Source organism: Bipolaris oryzae (genome assembly GCF_000523455.1).
Source record: "Bipolaris oryzae ATCC 44560 unplaced genomic scaffold scaffold_216, whole genome shotgun sequence".
NCBI classification, from domain to species: domain Eukaryota; kingdom Fungi; phylum Ascomycota; class Dothideomycetes; order Pleosporales; family Pleosporaceae; genus Bipolaris; species Bipolaris oryzae.
In genome coordinates this window covers 1-19269 of record NW_006911492.1, presented here as the reverse complement: position 1 = coordinate 19269, position 19269 = coordinate 1, and the positions used below count along the sequence as shown (strand labels likewise).

The 19269-nt window shown below is 49.4% G+C and overlaps 7 protein-coding genes across 7 annotated transcripts; 3 read left to right on the top strand and 4 right to left on the bottom strand.

The window, feature by feature from the left end:
* Positions 1 to 1605: 1605 nt before the first annotated feature.
* On the top strand, positions 1606 to 1812 carry COCMIDRAFT_107672 (uncharacterized protein; the record flags this gene model as incomplete). Its single annotated transcript, XM_007694424.1, has 1 exon — positions 1606 to 1812. One exon carries the CDS (start codon positions 1606 to 1608, stop codon positions 1810 to 1812), a length of 207 nt encoding a protein of 68 aa, XP_007692614.1.
* A 1618-nt stretch (positions 1813 to 3430) lies between these two features.
* Positions 3431 to 3759, bottom strand: COCMIDRAFT_40869 (uncharacterized protein; the record flags this gene model as incomplete). Its single annotated transcript, XM_007694423.1, has 2 exons — positions 3431 to 3556; positions 3631 to 3759. The coding sequence occupies 2 exons, from the start codon at positions 3757 to 3759 to the stop codon at positions 3431 to 3433; spliced, it is 255 nt and encodes an 84-aa protein (XP_007692613.1).
* A 1193-nt stretch (positions 3760 to 4952) lies between these two features.
* Positions 4953 to 6602, bottom strand: COCMIDRAFT_9329 (uncharacterized protein; the record flags this gene model as incomplete). The annotated part of the gene is made up of 2 exons (XM_007694422.1): positions 4953 to 5648; positions 5709 to 6602. The coding sequence occupies 2 exons, from the start codon at positions 6600 to 6602 to the stop codon at positions 4953 to 4955; spliced, it is 1590 nt and encodes a 529-aa protein (XP_007692612.1).
* Positions 6603 to 8300: 1698 nt separating this feature from the next.
* COCMIDRAFT_9328 (uncharacterized protein) lies at positions 8301 to 9850 on the top strand (the record flags this gene model as incomplete). The annotated part of the gene is made up of 3 exons (XM_007694421.1): positions 8301 to 8417; positions 8476 to 8623; positions 8682 to 9850. 3 exons carry the CDS (start codon positions 8301 to 8303, stop codon positions 9848 to 9850), a joined length of 1434 nt encoding a protein of 477 aa, XP_007692611.1.
* Positions 9851 to 10096: 246 nt separating this feature from the next.
* On the bottom strand, positions 10097 to 10345 carry COCMIDRAFT_48935 (uncharacterized protein; the record flags this gene model as incomplete). Its single annotated transcript, XM_007694420.1, has 1 exon — positions 10097 to 10345. A coding segment is annotated over one exon (249 nt), but the record flags the coding sequence as incomplete, so codon positions are not given.
* A 905-nt stretch (positions 10346 to 11250) lies between these two features.
* On the bottom strand, positions 11251 to 14751 carry COCMIDRAFT_9326 (uncharacterized protein; the record flags this gene model as incomplete). The annotated part of the gene is made up of 4 exons (XM_007694419.1): positions 11251 to 11292; positions 11348 to 11790; positions 11843 to 14030; positions 14083 to 14751. 4 exons carry the CDS (start codon positions 14749 to 14751, stop codon positions 11251 to 11253), a joined length of 3342 nt encoding a protein of 1113 aa, XP_007692609.1.
* Positions 14752 to 18935: 4184 nt separating this feature from the next.
* On the top strand, positions 18936 to 19145 carry COCMIDRAFT_107691 (uncharacterized protein; the record flags this gene model as incomplete). Its single annotated transcript, XM_007694418.1, has 1 exon — positions 18936 to 19145. The coding sequence occupies one exon, from the start codon at positions 18936 to 18938 to the stop codon at positions 19143 to 19145; it is 210 nt and encodes a 69-aa protein (XP_007692608.1).
* Positions 19146 to 19269: the final 124 nt, after the last annotated feature.

Genomic DNA, 19269 nt, shown 5'->3' with positions numbered 1-19269 from the left:
GGCCAGTAGCAAGCCGTGATGCTAATCTTGCGTTTTGCATCTACCACACCTGTTAGCTGGTTTGCAGATGGAACTTGGGCTATGCAATGGTATGAATCCGTCCGCGGACTCTCAACCATACATTTGGGAGCGCCTTTGTCAGCCTTTGGCCTTGCTCGGTGGTGACCACAAGGTGCCAGCATCCTCAAGTAAACCGAATCCACGCCTGTGATTCCTTGTTCGGCCAAGTGGTGTTGTATTTCGACGGCAATACTCCCCGATGTTTCGATTCATTACCCAACGATAGTCTTTGGTAGACTGGGTAATGGGATGGCTCTGCGGCCGGGGCGGCGTCTCGTACTCGAGGTGTTGTTTACGAACAAAGACTTTCATTACTGGACAAACGAGTCGATCGAGGACATTGTAAAGCATTCGTCGCCCCTTTCAGTTCGACCAAGATTGTCAAAAAATCTTGTAACCAGAGTGCGCATTGTGCAGGGAGGGGCACTGAATTCCCTTCAAGTCTTGCAAGAGGGGCAGACATCGAGCTGCGGTACGCTGAGACTGATCATCTACACAGCCGATGTCAGTCTTCATCAACCTGCGCTGTTGTCATACTTGCCTACATTGGTTTCCCTCAGCTGTTTGTTCATCACAGCAAGAGCTCTTGTGGTGTTGTTCGCTGCTCAGGGTTGTAGCAACCTTCACGGGGCTTGCTGCGGCGAGTGTGGTCTTGCAGAGACGAGCAAGTTGTGTGCGAATGTCATTGCCCCTTGTCGGGGCCTCTGTGTTCCCCTTGACCCAAGTCGCCATGTCTCCGTTGTCGCATTTGGGAGATGCGCGATAGGAAGTCAAATTGATGTATGCAGGCGCTCATAGCGGCGATCTGTTGCTTCGACACGGCCCGCGCTACATACAAAGGCATTGTGCAATGCATCAGGAGCCTGTGCTCTTCTCATGAGACGAATTTGATCGATTCGCGAAGAATGGTTCATATCATCGCAGCGGTTTTACTTACTGCAGTCGAGAGGTTGCCGTTCACGACATGTTCGGAAGAGATTCCTGCATCTACTCGAGGTTATATCAGATCTTCTCGAGTCACTCATGACTCTCCTTGGAGTGTGGCGTGTAGATCCTTCGGGACCATCGTCTGCCTCGTGGGAGACTCGCCCGATGGTGTTGAGGTCCGCTGCTGCGTCGAAGGTTTTGTAAAGGACATGCCTTGAGTACACACAAGGTCGTTACTCTGTTCTGGAGAAGCGCATGCAAGCTTTCATGAGTAGAAAGACATCGTCGGCTTGTATGGTGATGGTCTCGCGCTGGTGTTGTTGTCGTTGGAGGGGGAGAGGGGCGCAATGTCAACTCCCCGCCAAGGCTCATTGCCCGCGCACTCGATGGATGCAGCACCAGGTCAGCCAGACCAGGCAAATAGGAGAAGGTCTGCATGAAGCAACGAGGAGAAGGCCTGCTTGAAGCAATGCTCAGTCCCAAGCAGAGTTGCTGTAGAGTGTCTCCGTGGGGGATGGAGAAGCAAGGTCAGGTCAAGACTGTGCAGAAAGATATGGACTGGTAGGGCAATGGCCCCAACAAAGTCCGCAGCAAGATGGAGCATCATAAGGCACAGCTATGCTCTCTGTTTGTCACGCAGGACCCCTGGGAGGTAGTAACGTCCCCGCCTTGGCCCATGTTCACGTCGCCCCGTGCATTCATTCTGTCACCCAAAATGATATCACACCTGACCCCGCTCACTTTCTCTGGATATATGAGTTATTAAATCCTCAATACTTTCATCAAGCAGCACCTAGCAACAGGGTGGCACACGGCAATACCTAGCCTGAGGGTACAAGTGGATGGCAATGGGCCAGGTTCAAGGTACGTCCCGATTTGGTTTCTGCGTTCCGTCCGGATAGAGGTTCGACTGCGGCGAGAGGTTCGATTCCAGCAAAAGACGTAGGTTGTATCAGGAGGTGAGTATAGGGCTAACAAGGGCCTGATACAACCGAACTTTTTGCACTTTTTTGCTCCTGGAGAGGACATAGGCTGAAAATGAAGCTCGGCTGTAGATTGCAGTATTTTTTATTCTCTAGCTAGAGCTGGCGTACGTTGTGCATATAGGAGAGCGCTGGTGGTGGTCTTTTTTGGCTGCTTTTTTTACAGCTTCAATGACCCCTTCCGCACGCCGCCATGACTACACAGATTGCACCAGAACACTATGGGTAACCCTCGCAGCGCATTGTCTAGCGCTTCTCTGGGAACGACTACGACTGAAGATGAGGGGAGGCCATTCAGTCACCTGGCGCAGAGGCAGCGTTCTTATGGCAAGATTATGGCTCGATTTCTGCACGAGCTTTGCTGCGTTGAAAATCCACCGCTCAGGAGTACAGTTGACCCAAAGAAACAGCACACAATTGCTATTAAGACATATATCTTGACGATGGAACGAATATGAGAGGTAGGCGTAAGCACAATATTTTGATATCCTGGCTTGCAGTACAATGTGACGATCTGCCTCACAGTGCACAAGCACAGATTTTGCGTCGACGATGAGTCGCGCTGCAACACTTTCAAAGCCCTCAGAAAAGGACGCGTCAATGTCAGCCTTGATTTGGGCAAGACTACGCAACTAGCATACATGCACGGTAGGAATTGATTGCGCGATTTCCAGAAATTGATTATTCGCTTAAGCGACTTAGAGAAATCCTGGAGTGAGTACAACAGCAATGCAAGCTATTTTCATCGCCCTGGTCAACCAGCAACAAGGAAAGTAATTCTCATCAACATGAACAATAAAAGCACCAGAATTTATCACGTCCAATATTCTTTATTGTACAGAACAGTGGGATATGTGCAGATTGGCGCGAGAATAGGTATATCACACTGGGTTTGATCGATCACATGATTCGATTGATTACACAAGTTGGAATGCTATGTACATGCGCGCCTCTCGCGCTTGACACCAAAACCCCGATCCTCATACGCTCCAGCCCTCCGCAGCCCCGGTCTGACCCCTCGTCTCTCCGCCGTTGCTTCTTACTACAGCCAATGACGCGCGACGTCCGACCGATGTGTGCGGAAACAATGCCCGGTGCGATCGTCGTACCGTCCCACGCGAACCTGTTTCCTCTCCTTGCATGAGTGGGGTGGTGTGTGGAGTCCGACCTCCATAAAAGGTTGCGCGTTCGTCCGGAAAAGAATTCCAGTAGTGTGGGGGTATGAGGTAGAAGAAGCAAAGAGCTTGGAAATGTGGTGTGATGCGTACTACTCGCGTCCTCGATATGGTGTGCGGGAAAGAACAAGGGGAGACGGGTGATAGAGTTATCCACAATCTACTCTCCTCACGTCTACGAAAGCTTTCCTACTGTCATGGGCGCTATAGGATCTTTCGACCTGGCATGCTCAATCCTCTCTGACCCTGGGGTTCAAGGCCGAATGGAGAGCGATCTGTGATATTTCATACGCTCACTTTCTTCTTCTGACTAAACAAATTTGTAAAATCCGTTTCTAGTTCTTCGAGGTTTGGGTATGCAGACGAGAGCCTCGGGCTTGGAGGCGAAAGATGTGCGCATATTTCGGGCATCTGATGCTTCTTTGTTAGTACACACATTGTGAAGAGTTTACCGACATGTTGCGGGGGAACTGGAAAGGACTTACGGAACATGCAGAGTCCGAGCGGGGACGTTGTAAGTATTGTTGGCTTTGTGCTTGAGATTCTATGGCTTGCATCTCGTAGGTGTATGTTATGCGCAGGAGATCGTGGATTGTGAGGTGTATGGTCGACATGGCTGATTTAGCGATAGCGTCCCTTGTCTGAAAAGCAAAGAGTGATCAGAGTTTGAGAGTTGATTTTCTTTTCGGTCCTGGATATAAAGTACAACAAGGACGTTGAAAGAGGGGGATTAGGGTTGGTGTTCTCAGAAGCCGCAGATGGACAACTCAAGGGGGGTGTGGAGGACTTGGCTATATAACGCGCGTTGGCCTCCCTCGTTCCGCTTATTTGAGGTTGCTCACAAACACCTCTGCTATGATTGGTCGGTGCCAGCAACCGACTATGCTTCGCAAAGGGACACGCAACGCAGGGTCTTTGTCAAAAGCGTGGAGCCACGTGTGGAAACTCGCGTCCTCCCGAGTCCAGGTCAGTACAATGTGGGTTTCAGACTAAACAAGTTCAAATCGTGGTTGCAAGTAATTGGAGATGGGCGAGTTGTTGATGGTGGCAGCTCAGGAGCTTTATGTGAAGAGCTGACACAAACTATGCAGCATGCGTCATGCATCAGCCGTCTGGAAATGTCGCACGGATGGGCAGTTGCTATGCTGAAAAGAGGTTAATTTGAACCTTACAGAACTTGGATCTATTCTCTGTTTCGCTGTCCATGCTGTAGCGAGCTACTTCTAATTGGTGCCTGCGCAATACTCTACTGCAGGCGCACGGGGTTGGCGTCCTCCGGCGGAGATAAACACCGACTCCGACTTCTCCGACTGCACCGCCTTGTGAACAATGAAGCGTTTATGCTGATGCCTAGAGATTACCGGATGATATCGCTACTGCGACTGGGGCTTCGGTCAAAGGATGAGGGGTGTTAACGCCGAGCAGAGACATTCGAGTTCAACCAAGTGGGTGATCGTTGGGTCAAGGCAACAGCTTTTTTGTCTTTGTTCCGTGCCAGCAAACCCTTTGTTGAGATACCGACTACTACCCCTACGTGTACCGAGCTAAGACAATGGCTGATCACCAGTACATTCTCTCGAGTCAAAATAGCACCGCGCGCGTTTTGGTTCTGACATGATAAACGTTGATCGAGAGCAATGAGGAAATTAGATCTGTTTTTCTAATGCTGATGCACACCTCTATTACACCTTTTTGCCACAACCGCCGCCTTACTTCTATCCACTCCAGTCTGTTGGACAGCCGCACCTTGGATAGAAGAAGAAAAAGTAACCTGTGTACTTTACTTACCGATTCAAGGCCAGCATAATCAACTGCCGCCCATACTAGGAACCTGATCCTCTATCCTGTGCAACAACGGCACGCGCTCGGCATCCACATTACCCTCACCCTCGGGATCAGGATACACCATCTTCTTCCACTCGCCCTTACCCACTTTGCTGACTCTCCAGGTACCCTGTTCCGCTGCCTCCTTGAAGAACTCCATGTTCTCATCAAACGTGCGTCCACCCGTCTCCGGTAGATAGACGTACGTCCACAGGCCGGCAAAAGCATTGGTACCTGCAAACACAAGGAAGATGTAGTAGTCCAGGTTGTTGAAAAGCACCGGCGTAAGAAACGTAATAGCAAAATTGGCCAGGCCCCAGATAATGACGGAGATGGCAGTTCCCTGTGCGCGAGCAGTGGTGGGGTACACTTCAGTTGGAAACAGCCAGACGGTCGAAAGCCAGCCGATGCCGAAAGCGCCGGTAGCCACGAAAAGAACAACTGTGCCAATAATACCGGGAACATAAACAGGGATATGCAAAGAGTCGGAGTTTGCCACGAGACCACCGAAGAGGGCGAGAAGCGCAAAGGAACTCGATAGGATGACAGAGCCATGAATGAGGATCTTGCGGCGACCGATAGCGTCGATGAGAAGCCAGGCAAGAGTCATGAGGAAGAAGTAAGATGTGTAGTTGCCCAGAGTAAGATATTCTGAGTTGCGGACTGAGAAGCCGAGTAACTGCGATGCACTTTAGTACCATCTTTCTGCATAAGATCTTCAGAACTTGGTATCACGTACCTCGAAGATTTGTGGCCCATACACGCTGACCGCGCCATATCCAGTCAATGCTTGGTTGACCTGAGACATGACTGTGATCATTGTAGGATGGAACTGCGGGTGTCCAGGTGTCAACATATCCATATAACCAGCCTTCTCGTCCTTCTCTTTCTTATGCTGCTCCAAGAGCTCGTCAAGCTTATCCTTTCCTTGCTCTCCATAAATATCTTCCATCGCCTCTTCTGCCTGTTCCTTGTGGTCATGGAATATAAGCCAGCGCGGAGACTCTGGAAGACGCTCCACAAACGCAATAAGCAAGACAGGATAAACCTGCATGACGATAATGGGGATGCGCCACGCCCACTGGTTTTCCTTGCCAAGCAGAATCGTGACGAGGAGATTGATACCGAAAGCCATGACGAGACCGAAGATATTGCTCTGAAACTCCTGCGCCAGAGCTTTACCGCGCGAATCGTCTGAACTCAACTCGGAAGAGTAAGTCGGGATCACCGCGTCGATACCGCCAACACCGAGACCCATGATCACCCTTCCAGTCAACATGATACCCAAAGCAATCTGACTGCTCTTTCCCAGTATACCCATTCCGCTGATAAACATGAGCAGATTCCCCAACGAAGCCGTCGCCAAACTGAAAAAGATGCTTCTTTTCCTACCCAGATCATCGGCGAGTTTCGAGAAAAGGACGGCGCCGACAGCACACCCAAGGTAGTACACAGCCACGATGACACCGACCATGGGGGACTCCTCGTACAAGCCCATGGTGTCGAGGTAGTTGTAGTTTGTGTTGATAAGTGACATCATGCCCTGGTCGTAACCGTACAGCGCAATGGCTGTAGCGGAGAAGATGACGACATTTGTTTGTTTGTCTTTTATTGCATGGGCTATAAACGACATTGTGGTGTGTATGTGGTCTGGCCTTGAAGGCCTAGGTATGGACGCAGATAGTCCGTATGAAGCTCTTGGAGGTTTAGTTGGTCAGGAACTTAGCGAGAAGGGTTACAAGAAGTGCATGAGAAAGCTGGGGAGAAGAAGATTGAGAATTGAAAATGGTCTGGGTCTGACGTATACATATGCCTGGTTTGATTAGTTATTAGACATATAAGAGACGCTACTTTTTTTCCCATTTTCCTTGGTCAGCTGGCTGCTGTTACGCACAAGGCGATCTAAAAGGCCTTTTTGCTTTGACCTATGACGAGTGTATGCAGGGACGCGATGTCAATCCGAGACTAGGATCGGGAGGCTGCCCCCACCGGTTTGTTAGTGGTCTTTTGCGAGCAATAGTTTTACAGTGCATTTCTTTAGTAAGACCCTGACCTTGATTGATGTTGTTAGATTCGCATTCCTCTATGGATGTTTTGGCCATGTTCTAGTGGCTCGCGATTGAAATGGCTTGGGTGCGCGTCGGTGAATAACGTGTGTGACCGCTAAGCTTCGATCTGACATCCTTCGCGCCGCTAATTGTTAGCGACATCGCGCCTGATCGACTCGATCGCTTCTTTCTCGATGCACCCCGATACTTGGTCCTTCACAGTCAGTCACAATTTTTCGCTTGCATGACCGAAATGCGTGTATAGAGGGGCAGCGTTTCTCGATTGATTGCAGCGCTGCATTGGAGAGTTTACAACCCACGCCTAAACAATCCAATGGTACCGATTGTGTGGGACATGTTTAGGTGGGGCTAGGGGTCCCAGTCTTCTCTAAGGGTAAAGAACCTGACTCAACTAGAGTACCATACAACTTTAACGAGAGCTTCGAGCATTTCAATGATCGCCGTGGCAGGAATAATTCGCCCTTTCGTTATGGTGTCTTCCGAATGTGGGATTCTGATCAATGCTGTCGTCTGCGATGCACTCTAACCTCACTAAAATATATTATGTGCTAGCTGGATTGAGATCTTGCTCCTTCACCGACATGGATCATAGTCTTGCGAAGACACCACGTCCCTGGAAACTGATAATTCTTCGCAGGACCGCAGTACAGCAGCCGGGCTTAATATCTGCGCTGCCCTGGCCATCTCTCGTGTGATTAAGGAGCCGCACTTTTGGCGAGGACATTACTGCCAAGTCGCAGAATAAGATCTCGACCTCCGCACAGCTGAAAGCTTTGATTAGACAAGCGAACCACAGCCATCCTTAGCCCGTCGATCCAATCTGTGCGCTCAATCGCCTATAGAAGGGCAGTGCAAAACCACGACTCAGCTGTTGCATCTGCAACCTCAGTCCCGCGGTCCACGCTCCAGTAAGCCCGCAAAAGCACCCCGCCAAGTCGGGCTGTATCTGAATCAAGCCTACGCTTACACCATTGCCGCCACGGGGTTGCCTTCAATTGGAGTCGTTTATCGCAGCCTTGCCATTTGCAGTTTTCGTCATTATAACCTTGTCCCGCTGCCAGCGCTACCTAGGCGCCACCGCCTGGATCGCACTACTTTTAGTGGCCGTTACAACGTTTGAATGAAACGGGCCAGGGATAGGGGAGGGGGCACGCGACACAATAATATGAGGTTCTCTCGCGCCTTGCGGCCTGAAGCGCAAACGAGTTGCTAGCATCAACACTTTTGATTTTGTTATCGTTGCAGGTGAAGATAACATTACCATGACGACAGAGAAGGCTCAGAGCACGGCCAGTGTGTCCAATGGCACGAATGGCAATTCTTCCAAACGGCCACCGTTGAAGAAACAAGACAGCGACAAGGACTTTGATGATTACTTTGTATGTCTTCTTTTCTTTTCTCACAACAGCACCGTGTGTAGTCACTAACATTGATCAGATTGGCCCACGCGACCTTGATCATCACTCGAAATGGCCTGTCTTTCTCCGTGTTCATGGCAGTGTGACACCAGAAATGGTGTTGCCTTTGTTGTTTGTGGCCGGTTGGGCCAGCATGATTACACTGATATCAAAATTCGTACATGACCGTAAGCGTTCCACAACTGCTTCATTTCCACGCAAACACATACTAATTACATCCCACAGTCAGCGTCAACCAGCTCCTGCTCACTGTCCTCGGTTTCGTCGTCGGTCTCGCACTAAGCTTCAGAAGTTCCACAGCCTACGAGCGCTACAACGATGGCCGCAAATACTGGGCCCAACTCACCTTTGCGTCCCAGAATCTCGCCCGCCTCATCTGGATCCACGTTGACGAACGTCACGACCAGGACCCAGAGCTTGGCAAGCAAGACCTCCTGGCCAAAATCAACTGCCTGAACCTCATCGCCGCATACTCCGTCGCACTCAAGCACAAGCTACGCTTCGAGCCCTACGTGCACTACGACGACCTCCAGCACCTAGCCGGCCACCTCGATACCTTCGCCCGCGAAGCCGACCAGCCCGACACCAACAAGAAACCCAACGTCTTCAAGACGGCCGGCAAATTCCTGGGCCTCCCCATGGCCGAGTCCAACCCCCGTAAACTCCTCAAGCGCTCACGCGTACCCCTCGGCAACCTCCCCCTCGAAATCCTCAACTACCTCAGCATCTACATGAAATCCATCTACGACAACGGCACCTTCAAAGTATCAATCTACCAGACACAGTCACTAAACGCAATCACGACTTTCAACGACATCCTCGCAGGCACAGAGCGCATCCTGTCAACCCCCTTGCCCATCGCCTACAGCATTGCCATCAGCCAAATCACCTGGGTCTACATCCTGCTCCTCCCCTTCCAGCTGTACAAGCTCCTCGGCTACATCACCATCCCCGCAAGCGTCTTCGCCGCATACATAATCCTCGGTATCGCGCTCATCGGTCGCGAGATCGAGAATCCCTTCGGCGACGACGTCAACGATCTCCCGCTCGACGCGTTTTGTCTGCAGATTAGAAAGGACATCGATATTATTATGAGTAAGCCGGCCTCGAGTATCGAGGAGGTGGTTATGCATCCGGAGAATCAGCTCTTGTATCCGCTGAGTAAGCTGGGCAGTGCGGGGTGGGCGGCTAAGAGTGTCGAGGAGATTAGGGATGCGTTGGCGAGTAAGCCGGGCTTGCACTTTCCGTTAGTAGAGCATGATGAACATCCTAGACCTAGTCAATCGGGCGGTGCGGGGCTTCGTCGTCGTACGACGAATGAGCATCGTGCTGAGGAGGGTGCGGCGGGACATAGTGTGTCGAGTAGCAATGCTGGCGGTGATGCTGGGGACTAAGTCAACCACGGATTGTATGCTGCCTAGATAAAACAGATATTCAGATATTCAGATCAACATGTTAAATTTTCTTCTTGAGAGGGAGATGATTGCAGTTCTGGGTCCGGCAGGGCAAACATCTCGCACTCATTTTCCACCTCCAGAATATAGCAAACTAACTTTTTTCGGGATTCATATCATACCCACTGATCCCAGAGAGTGAGACCTTTTCGTCTTGGAGACCATACTGTCTTCTCCATCCTAAGTATAGGCATCTCCAAAGCGCTCATCCTCCATGGCCAATTCATGGACTCCCAGGCAGCAAGCACACCTATCGCTGCACCGCGTACCCTTCTTGCAATAGTGATCAGTAGAGCAAAACCCATAACGGCAAATAAGAACGCCGGTGCGGTCATTCGAACACTCATATCTCTTCTTTTCCTTATCGTCGAATGCCAGAGTGTCTTTCTTTGCCATGGCTACGTGTGTCTCGGTCGATGTTTCAGTGATGTGAGGGTAGTGAAGACTGAGATTGCAAGGATATTAGCAGATGCATTTGATGTCACTTCTGGAGCATACGCGGAGCTTCTCACATAGGCTTTGGATTTTCGTGTCCGATGGGGTGAGTGCTGATTGGTGCCTCCTCGGCAGTGGTGATAGCAACGGCACTGGACGAGGTAATCGTAGGTGAGGCAATAGCCAATGTCAGCAGGCCAGCAAAGACAACGGTGGTAGTGAAGAGTTTCATTGGAGCGTATATTTGTATGTGACTACAAGCTGGTCGTCACGTCTAAACGAGGGTTGTGTTATTGAGAAGCTAGTGAGTGAGTGATTAGGGACGCGGCGAGAAAGACAAGAGACCCCTATTGACCGTGAATTTGAATTGTGTGAGAAAGAGGCAGAAGTATTTCGAGAATGATGAAGTGGAGCATAGTGAGAGACCCCAACGTGAAATAAAAGGAAGGAGCAAACGAACCCGCTGCCTACCTCATTCGAGCCAGTACGTCCCTCTGCCAAGCGATAAATTGAACTACAAACATAAGTCTCAAAGGTTTGCTTGGCTTTCAGAATATCCGGTCGACCCAAATGATAATGTTGGTGAATTGCGTCGCTGCATCAACAACACTGGTCAGATCACTCCTAGAATGCGGTCAAGCAAACAGTGGGATTCACTACACTGATCACACACGTAGATGCAAAGCAACACACATCCAAGTGATCAACGATACAGCTTATTTGATGACAATAAATACTTTTGGTCAAATATATCAACTCTACCAAACGAAAGAACCTGTTGTCTATCGCTTGGTGAAAAATAAACGCACTCATTCCCCCAAACCTCTATATAACGCCGGGTCATGCAGTTCTGCAAAGTCTAAGATATTGTGCGGTTGTAACACCAAAAAAATTCATGAACGCATCTAGTCGGCCTCGTCGTCAGTGTTGGGAGGTTGGGGTGTGCCCTGGCCACTTAGTTAGTGTCATACTCAAGCTGCTTGTGATGGGAGAAAAACATACCTTGGGGCTGTTCAGCCAGTCAATGTACCTCAATCTTCTTCTAACCTCCCTGTCCTTGAGTTCCTTCTTAGTCATCTTCTTCTTCTTTCTGGCCCTGAATTTCATGTCGTCCTTGCCACCCTCGGCTTCACTCATAACGGGAGTGCCGTTGGTAGATGGAGCTGCGGAGCTCACATTGCTGCTCACGTTGCTGGATCCTGGGCGCGAGTCTTCGAAACGGTCCATGTTGACAGCAAGGTGGCCCTTGTGGGTGACGCGGCCATCGGCAACATGCCATTGTTCAGGGCACAGCGCACCAACAAACTCTTCGTTGTGGGAAATCATGATGACGCCACCTTTGTATTCACGAATGGCAACAGCAAGTCCACCAAGGGAGTCACGATCCAAGAAGTTGGTAGGCTCGTCAAGAACGAGAAGATGAGGGTTGTTCCACATGGCACCAGCTACACATTTGTTAGTATTCATTTGTCAGCGTTTCAGATGAAGTGTACGTACCGAGCACAACCTTGACCTTTTGTCCTCCGGAGAGACCGGAGATCTCGTTGTGGTTCGCAATCTCAGGGTCCAAGCCAAGATCCTCAAAGTGCTTGGAGATGACCTTGGGCTCGAGGACACGGTAACCAAGACCCTCACGTGAAGACTCGTGGTCGTCGAATTCCTGGACGAGCTTGGTGAAGCCCTTCTCAATCAAAGTCTCACGAGAGATGTGCGAGTTGAACTTGGGCAGCATGTGGAGCCACTTGACCTCGTACTGGAATGACTTCTTGTACTTGGAGCGGCCAATAAGCGCCTCAATCTTGCGGGGGCCCTTGCCGTCACCAAGGTCAATTGGAGTCTCCATTTGAGCCTTGTCTTCGGCAGTGAGGACACGAGTCTGCTTCATGAGCACCTCACGGTCATCACCGTTGGCGTAACGCCACTGGAGGTACTGGTTGGGTGTCTTTTCCAAGTGCATCTCGACGTGCTCAAGAGCGTGTTGCTTGATGTAACCAATACGCAGGTTGGGGTGCTTCTCAACGGTACCTTCCTGAGGAATAGTCTCTCCAGTAAGCATCTTGATGAGCGTAGATTTACCAGCACCGTTGGCACCAATAATAGCCACTCGAGATGACAGAGACAAGTTGCAGGAAGCATCAACGAGCGAAGGCTTGGACGCTCCAGGATAAGTGTACGAGCAGTTGGTCATGCGCAGAATAGAGCGAGTGTTAGACTTGACACCAGTGAGGATACCAGGAGGAGGGAACTTGAACTGGACCTGGGTAGCCGACAGGGTATAGTAGCTCTTGGCCTCGGGCTTTTGTCGAACAAAGTCAGCCAGGTTACCCTTGTAACATACTAGCTTCTTGTTTTCGTAGTGGTAAATGTCTGTGCAGACTTCATCAAGGAAACCAGAGTCGTGGGAGACGATCAAACTGGTGATGTCGGAGTGCGACTTGAGGTACTTTGCAAGCCATGCAACGTTGGCAACATCCAAGTGGTTAGTGGGTTCATCAAGAAGAAGGACATCGGCGCGCATGAGCATAGCACGGGCCAGAGCCAGCTTCATCTTCCAACCTCCGGAAAGAGAACCGACCTTGTGCGATTGTCTGCCTTCGGGTCCAGAGGTAAAACCGACTTCTTCCAAGACTTCGGAGATGCGCTCCCTGCTCTCATCCGCGAAGCGGGGGTCGCGGACAATGTACTCCAGAATAGAAAGATCGGCATCTTCGCCCTGGTTGTGCTCAACAAAGCAGGTCTTGACCTCATCCTGAGACGGGAAACCCTCCAACTTTCCGCTTGCGATACTTCGCATGAGCGTAGACTTTCCAGCACCGTTGCGACCGCAAAGACCATAACGATGGCCCTTGAGCAGACGCAGGTTGGTGTGCGAAAGAAGCAACATACCACCGTAGCCCAGAGAGAAGACGGCGTTGACAATCTCAGTCTCTCCATCATCCTCTTTGACGGGTTGGCCGAATTTGCGGTGGTCCTCGTCAACATAAAATTTGTGGACAGCCTCTGCGACCTTGTCGGCATCACCAGCGTTCACCAGGGGCTCCAGGTAGGGTGCAACGAGCTTGGGAATGCGCTGGAGCTCTCTCTGGTTCGCGACCTCGGCAATCATCTCGGAGATGTAGGCCTTTGTGACGTTCCAGGTCTCGGCATCACCGGGGAAGTTGAGCATGGTGGCAGCAGCAGCAATCTCCTTGTCCAGGACCTGCTGAACATCTGATGATAGGACACGGGCAATGGCACCGCTCTCAGCGCTGTGGTCAGGGTCGCCCATGGCCTTCTCAATGACATCCAAAGCACGCTGTCCAATTTCACGAACTTCGGGCAAAGATGCGCGGTCCTTAACAGCTTGCACACCAGGGCGAAGCTTGGGAAGGAAAGCGCGCGCCTCGATAGGGTCATGAACGAGCTTGGTCAAGTTTTCAACAACGACAACTGTCTGGCGAGTGACTTCCTGAGAGGTCGAGGGCATGTTCAAAGAGCGCTCAAGCAGAGGAGTGACCATGGCCAATACGGGGGATGTGACGATGGCGACAAAGGTCGTTTGCGAGAGGGCATGAATGGCCTTTTGCAGACTCTGGGTCGAGGGATCTTCGATAGCCTTGACAAGGAGGGGTATCCGGGGTGCGATATCGTCGTTCTGGAGGAGGGTGGTGAGACTGTTCATAGTCTTGACTGCTTGTTTTGCAACCTGTTCATAATTAGCATGGCTTTGTGGTTTTCATAATGCGGCAGTGGCATACCTCTGTCTTGAGATCGTGCATTCCAGACTCGACGATGGGGATGAGGCCCTCGAGCTTCTTGCCCATGGTCTCGCGCAGAACGTCCTTTTCCTTCTCTACCTCAAAGCTCTCCATGCCCATCTTGGCCTTGTCAGCCATGCGGCCGATGAGCTCATACGCGAAAGCAGCACCTTGCCACTTTCCAGACTTCTTGCCCAGGTATTTTGAGAGCACAGGGAGTAGGCCGACGACCTTGGCCTCAGCGCTCAGGTTGTTAAAGAGCGAGTCGAGCGCATACTTGGCCGACTCCTTGACGGCGCCAGTCTTGTCTGCCATAAGGTCGAGCGCCAGGGGCACTAGACCTTCTTCCTGGACGAGAAAGATGGCCTCTGTGATGCGCAGCGTGGGCGGGAGGCGCTCAAAAAAGGCACCGAGGGCGTTCATGGCGCCCTCTCTTCGCACGGCATCCTTCTTGTTGCCGGCGTGTTTCTTGATGTCGTCGATTATGCCATAACCACGAAGGCCGCGGAAGCCAACTGAGTTCTGGAGGAGGGTAGTGAGGGCGTAGGCGGCGTCGACCGATGCGTGCGACGTCTTTGCCGTGACGATGCTTTCGATGAAGGCGCTGACATCTTCCTGCGAGGGAGCAGGGCTGGTGCCAGCCTTGTCGACAACGATAGCAGGAGCCATGGATGGCGATTCAGAGTGCGGCATCTGCTCGAGGGAGATGGTGCGCTGCACTTTTTCTCTGGGAGCGGCGAGGGATTTCTTTTTTGGAGGGGCTTCCTTATCGATATCAGGCAAGGTTGGTGGCTGCAAGCGTAAGCGGCGCGCAGCAGCGTGGGAGAAGAAAAAAACGAGCGCAAAAACGCGGGTATCAAACGTGTAGAGACGCCCCGGTGGAAGAGTGGAGAGTCTATACAAAACACAGGAGTAGTGAAGAAGGAGCGTTGGTTGGGCACGCCGGGCAAAAGTGTCGAGGGGCCTGTCTTGTACTCTACAGTCGGGCGCGGATCTAAATGGATTATTTTCGCCCACGGGTCAGGGCGCCGCTTGCGTGCACGTTTTTCCTTTTCGCCCGCCCTAGTCCTGCTTCCGCTTACTGCAGGGCTGGCTGACCCTCGCCGGATATCCCATCTTGCGTCTACACCGTATCCTGCTTACCACCTGCCTACCTACCGTTGGCCCAGCCTGAAACAAGTCAAAAGTATATCGTTTGATGCGACCTTGATGCGGCGAGTCTTCCTTCAACTGTGGAACCTCGCTTCACCACCCATGTTTCGACCACTTTGCTCAAATCCCGCGTAATATACACCTCCTTCTTGCTCATCTACTCACCGCCAGTGCCCGCCATCTGCGAACCAACAGAGTGGCTCAAGAACCCCCACACGCTTTCTAGGGCTCATATCTTCCATCTTAGGGTACATGAAGTACTTGTCATCTACCGACACTAGCGCAAGGAATGCAGACACTAACACGCTTAGCATACAAGTCCCTCAACAAGGAGCCTGGCATTTTACCCACACAATACTGATAAGCAATAATTCTCCATACCCGCCGCTCTGCCCAGGTCTCCGAGCAGAGTTTATGTAAGATGCAATTTATTAAATCACTTTCAGGCCGTCTGTCATGGCCTTGACAGCGGGTACTCCACCAGTAGAGATAACCGTACAGGCGAGGACAGATATCAGTATGCCGGAAGAATTACAAGCGCACTGGCAACCGCTTCAGAAGCCTGAACTAGTGTAGCAGTTTTCAAGGAACTTTCAATAGTAGCACTCACTGATATTTTCCACTTGGAGTATCAAGAATACGCGTAATGCCAGTCGAGAAGAACAAAGGAAGTCATGATAGGGGTCCACGCTAGCGGGGCGCTTAAATCCGCGCTATCCCCGACGCACATGCTTTCTTCCATGTGCTACCGTACCCGCCTGGGCAAATATTCCTTCTCTGTCTTGCGATTAGAGCATAACGTAAATCGCTGAATACGTCTTAAATTCAGGTCTCAGGCCATCTTTTCGACCTCGACAAACCCGTATATTCAGAAAAGATGATTAAACGCCAACATCCTTTTGCACATCTTTACTAGACGCCACACTTCGAACGGTCTTTAAGAGTCAACGTAATCAATAACAAGAGCCAGTATATCTCATGAAAATTTATACGAAATCCTGAATAGTACGATGAAACTGTTGTGGGGTTCAACGCTTTTGAATCATCACACTGCGAACGCCTCCATTCACATGTATATTACCGGATGATACCCCAGTGGCTCAACGTGCTTTGAATGTTGGCTTTCAACTACCGTGGCAAAACTAGCTTCAGCTGTTGTCATAGAAACACTCTCAGGATCATTTATGCAATTGTACAAATTCAGGTCTTCTTGCTGAGACCTACATACAGGACTCGACATTTCACTATAATAATCGCTGTACTCCCCCCGCAAATCTACCCCACAATTTCGTATAACCAAGTATATTATTTTTTGGTAAGAGGATCAGATAGCGGTCCGAATGTCGCGGTGGTATGCCGCTGGTGCCATTCCCCATCGTCGGGGATACCTGTTTCACAGACCGCTAGGAACGGAAAGGACTTCCTTGGGCATCGCAGCTGCTGGCATCTTTGGGCCCAACATCTATTGCGCATCATTTGGTGAACCCGATCTAGTTGAGTCGCAAATCGCTTTCGAATACGTAACTCGTTAGTATGGTGAGCTGCTTCCGCAATTTTGATAGAGACTTTGGTGTTTGATACACATACATACACTACAGCCAATGTTGCTTCAAGCTTACACAATCTTCTTTACCACTTCCAGCTGAAGTGCTCTTTTTCTTACCAGCCATCTTCCATGTGTATCCATGACCATATAGTCGTTACGTCCAATACTATACAATCTCATATGCTAGCTTATGTGCCCAGTAACCCAAGATTACTCAATAGCCTTCATGTAAACATGCATTATTAAAGAAAACTATAAAAGATGTGCAATATCTCCATGTGACGACCTAAGTCATGTTCAATAACTCATCTCCACCGAAGTGGAAACTGTAGGGCACTTTGCCGACGCTGTGTTAGAAGTATACAGTCATCTCTTCCGTTTTTATCTTTTCAGATGACAGAAATATCTCGTTTGCTTCATCCAACTCCTACGATACATAAAGCAAGAAGCATATCCTCTTTTTCGGTGTTTTTCAATCATCCAACCTGGGAAGGTGTTTCTTTCGAAACATTCTTCACACCACTCTTAACAGTGATGCCACAAATATCTGAGTGTCCGATAATTCGATGAGTCCATATATTCTAACAACAGCTTAGCGCCCACTTCTACCAGAAGCACTTAAAAATTAGAACTGTTATATATTTTCCGGCCATCATTAATAGACTTTCTCTTTCTCGATTCTCATGAACATTTTCCAAATAACGGCAATGGTACTATCATATCCATAGGGTTTTCTCATTTCACAATCTATGGCCTTTAAAGCAGGTGCCTCGATACTCTCTAGCATATTTAGTTCTTTTTTTTAATCTCTACTAGTGATAGTTTCACCACATATTGTCCTCCCTTCTCTATCTCAATGTATAGCAAGTCGCTTTTCACATCCCTTCTACCCCACGCTTCTGTCATAAAAATATTGATCAAGTCCTTCACTTTAGATCTAGTAATGAAACTCACACTGCGTGGGCTCCGATACTTCACTCTTGAGAAAAAGAGAAACTTATTACCAGGAGTCTGTCACATCTTCAAAATCAGTAGTATTTACAAATGCGAAATCTGCAAACCCGGGTAATCACATATATCCTAGGTATGTCCGAACTTCGGCATAAACATTTTCACTGTGTATCTTTGGGCCGTATACTTATACAAATATCGCTGGGAGTACGAAGAATCTTCAATAGCCCCTAGGAGTTAGAAAATCGTCGTATTTTGCTCATCATCATTTTCATGTCGGAAAGAAAAACATCGTAGACAAGATAAGGTGATATTGTAAGAAGCAATAACAAAGTTGAAACTTGTGTTTTCTTTTTCGAGTGCATGGAAAATAATAGTCCCCTCCTTCTTTTCCCATCGATGACATAGCAACGGCTCGTACAATTTTGTTGCAAAATGTCTCCGATCGAAAGACATCAGCATGCTGTAGAAAAAATGACATAGGTGTTTCGATCAAAAGGTTTCAACCAAGGGCATCAGAAGTCTAGGTCATAATAGCTTTTTACATCAACAGTGAAAAAATGGAGTCGTCAAATTCAAACAGATGTCAGCATACGGAAGTGTCCCGACAAACATCAAAATTTAAAAATGGAAAAAAGTCCAAGTCAAATTTGCAGACGTTCTACTGAAGAAGAAAAAAAAAACTCAAATTTTGACAAAAAGAAGGCACTATAACCAAGGAGGGAAAAGACTACGACCTAATTAAAAGACCCTAGAAAGCTATACCACACCCTCTATATCTTCCCCCGCCAAGTTTGCTCCTCACCCAACCATCCACACCCGCCCTCTCACCCACCCAGTCACCTGCTCTAACCCAACAGACAGCCTCAGCAGCAACAAAAGACGCCACGCAAACCCCCCAATCACAAGCCACCACACCCAATACTTACCACCACACCCAGTACTTACCACCATACCCAATACTATGTCCCTCACCCAATACTCACCACCCTTACCCAATACCTCGCAACACCCCTCTTCCCCATCCTACTCGCCCACCCCACAAATCCCCCCGATTACCACGATCCACCACGTCATCCTTAACACCCATCCCAGCCCAGCGGCGACGGAGGCGGTTGGTCGGGACCGGCCTCCCGAAGCCAAAAAAAAAATCGACTTTCTGTTACGAGTAACAAGAAGGATTCTCTCCTTGACAAATGACGAGATGGCTGCGAGCCTAGGGACGTCCACGTCAAAAGGAAACGGACATTGCGGGGCTCAGAGTCACGTAATATACTATCCCGCCAAGACGAGATATCCTACTAAGCTTAGGATAGTAATAGGCCTTAGGATAGTAGTCTATTCTAGATATCCTACTAAGAGAGGAAAAGATAGAATAGATAAGATAGCAGGATTAAAAGTAATAAAGATATAAAGATAGATAGATTCTATTATTACTCTTATTATAGTTAACTTAAATTATACTTTCTTACTAGTATCTTTTACTTTATAAGATAGTTATATATTAGTCTATTAAATAGATTAATATTATTAAACTC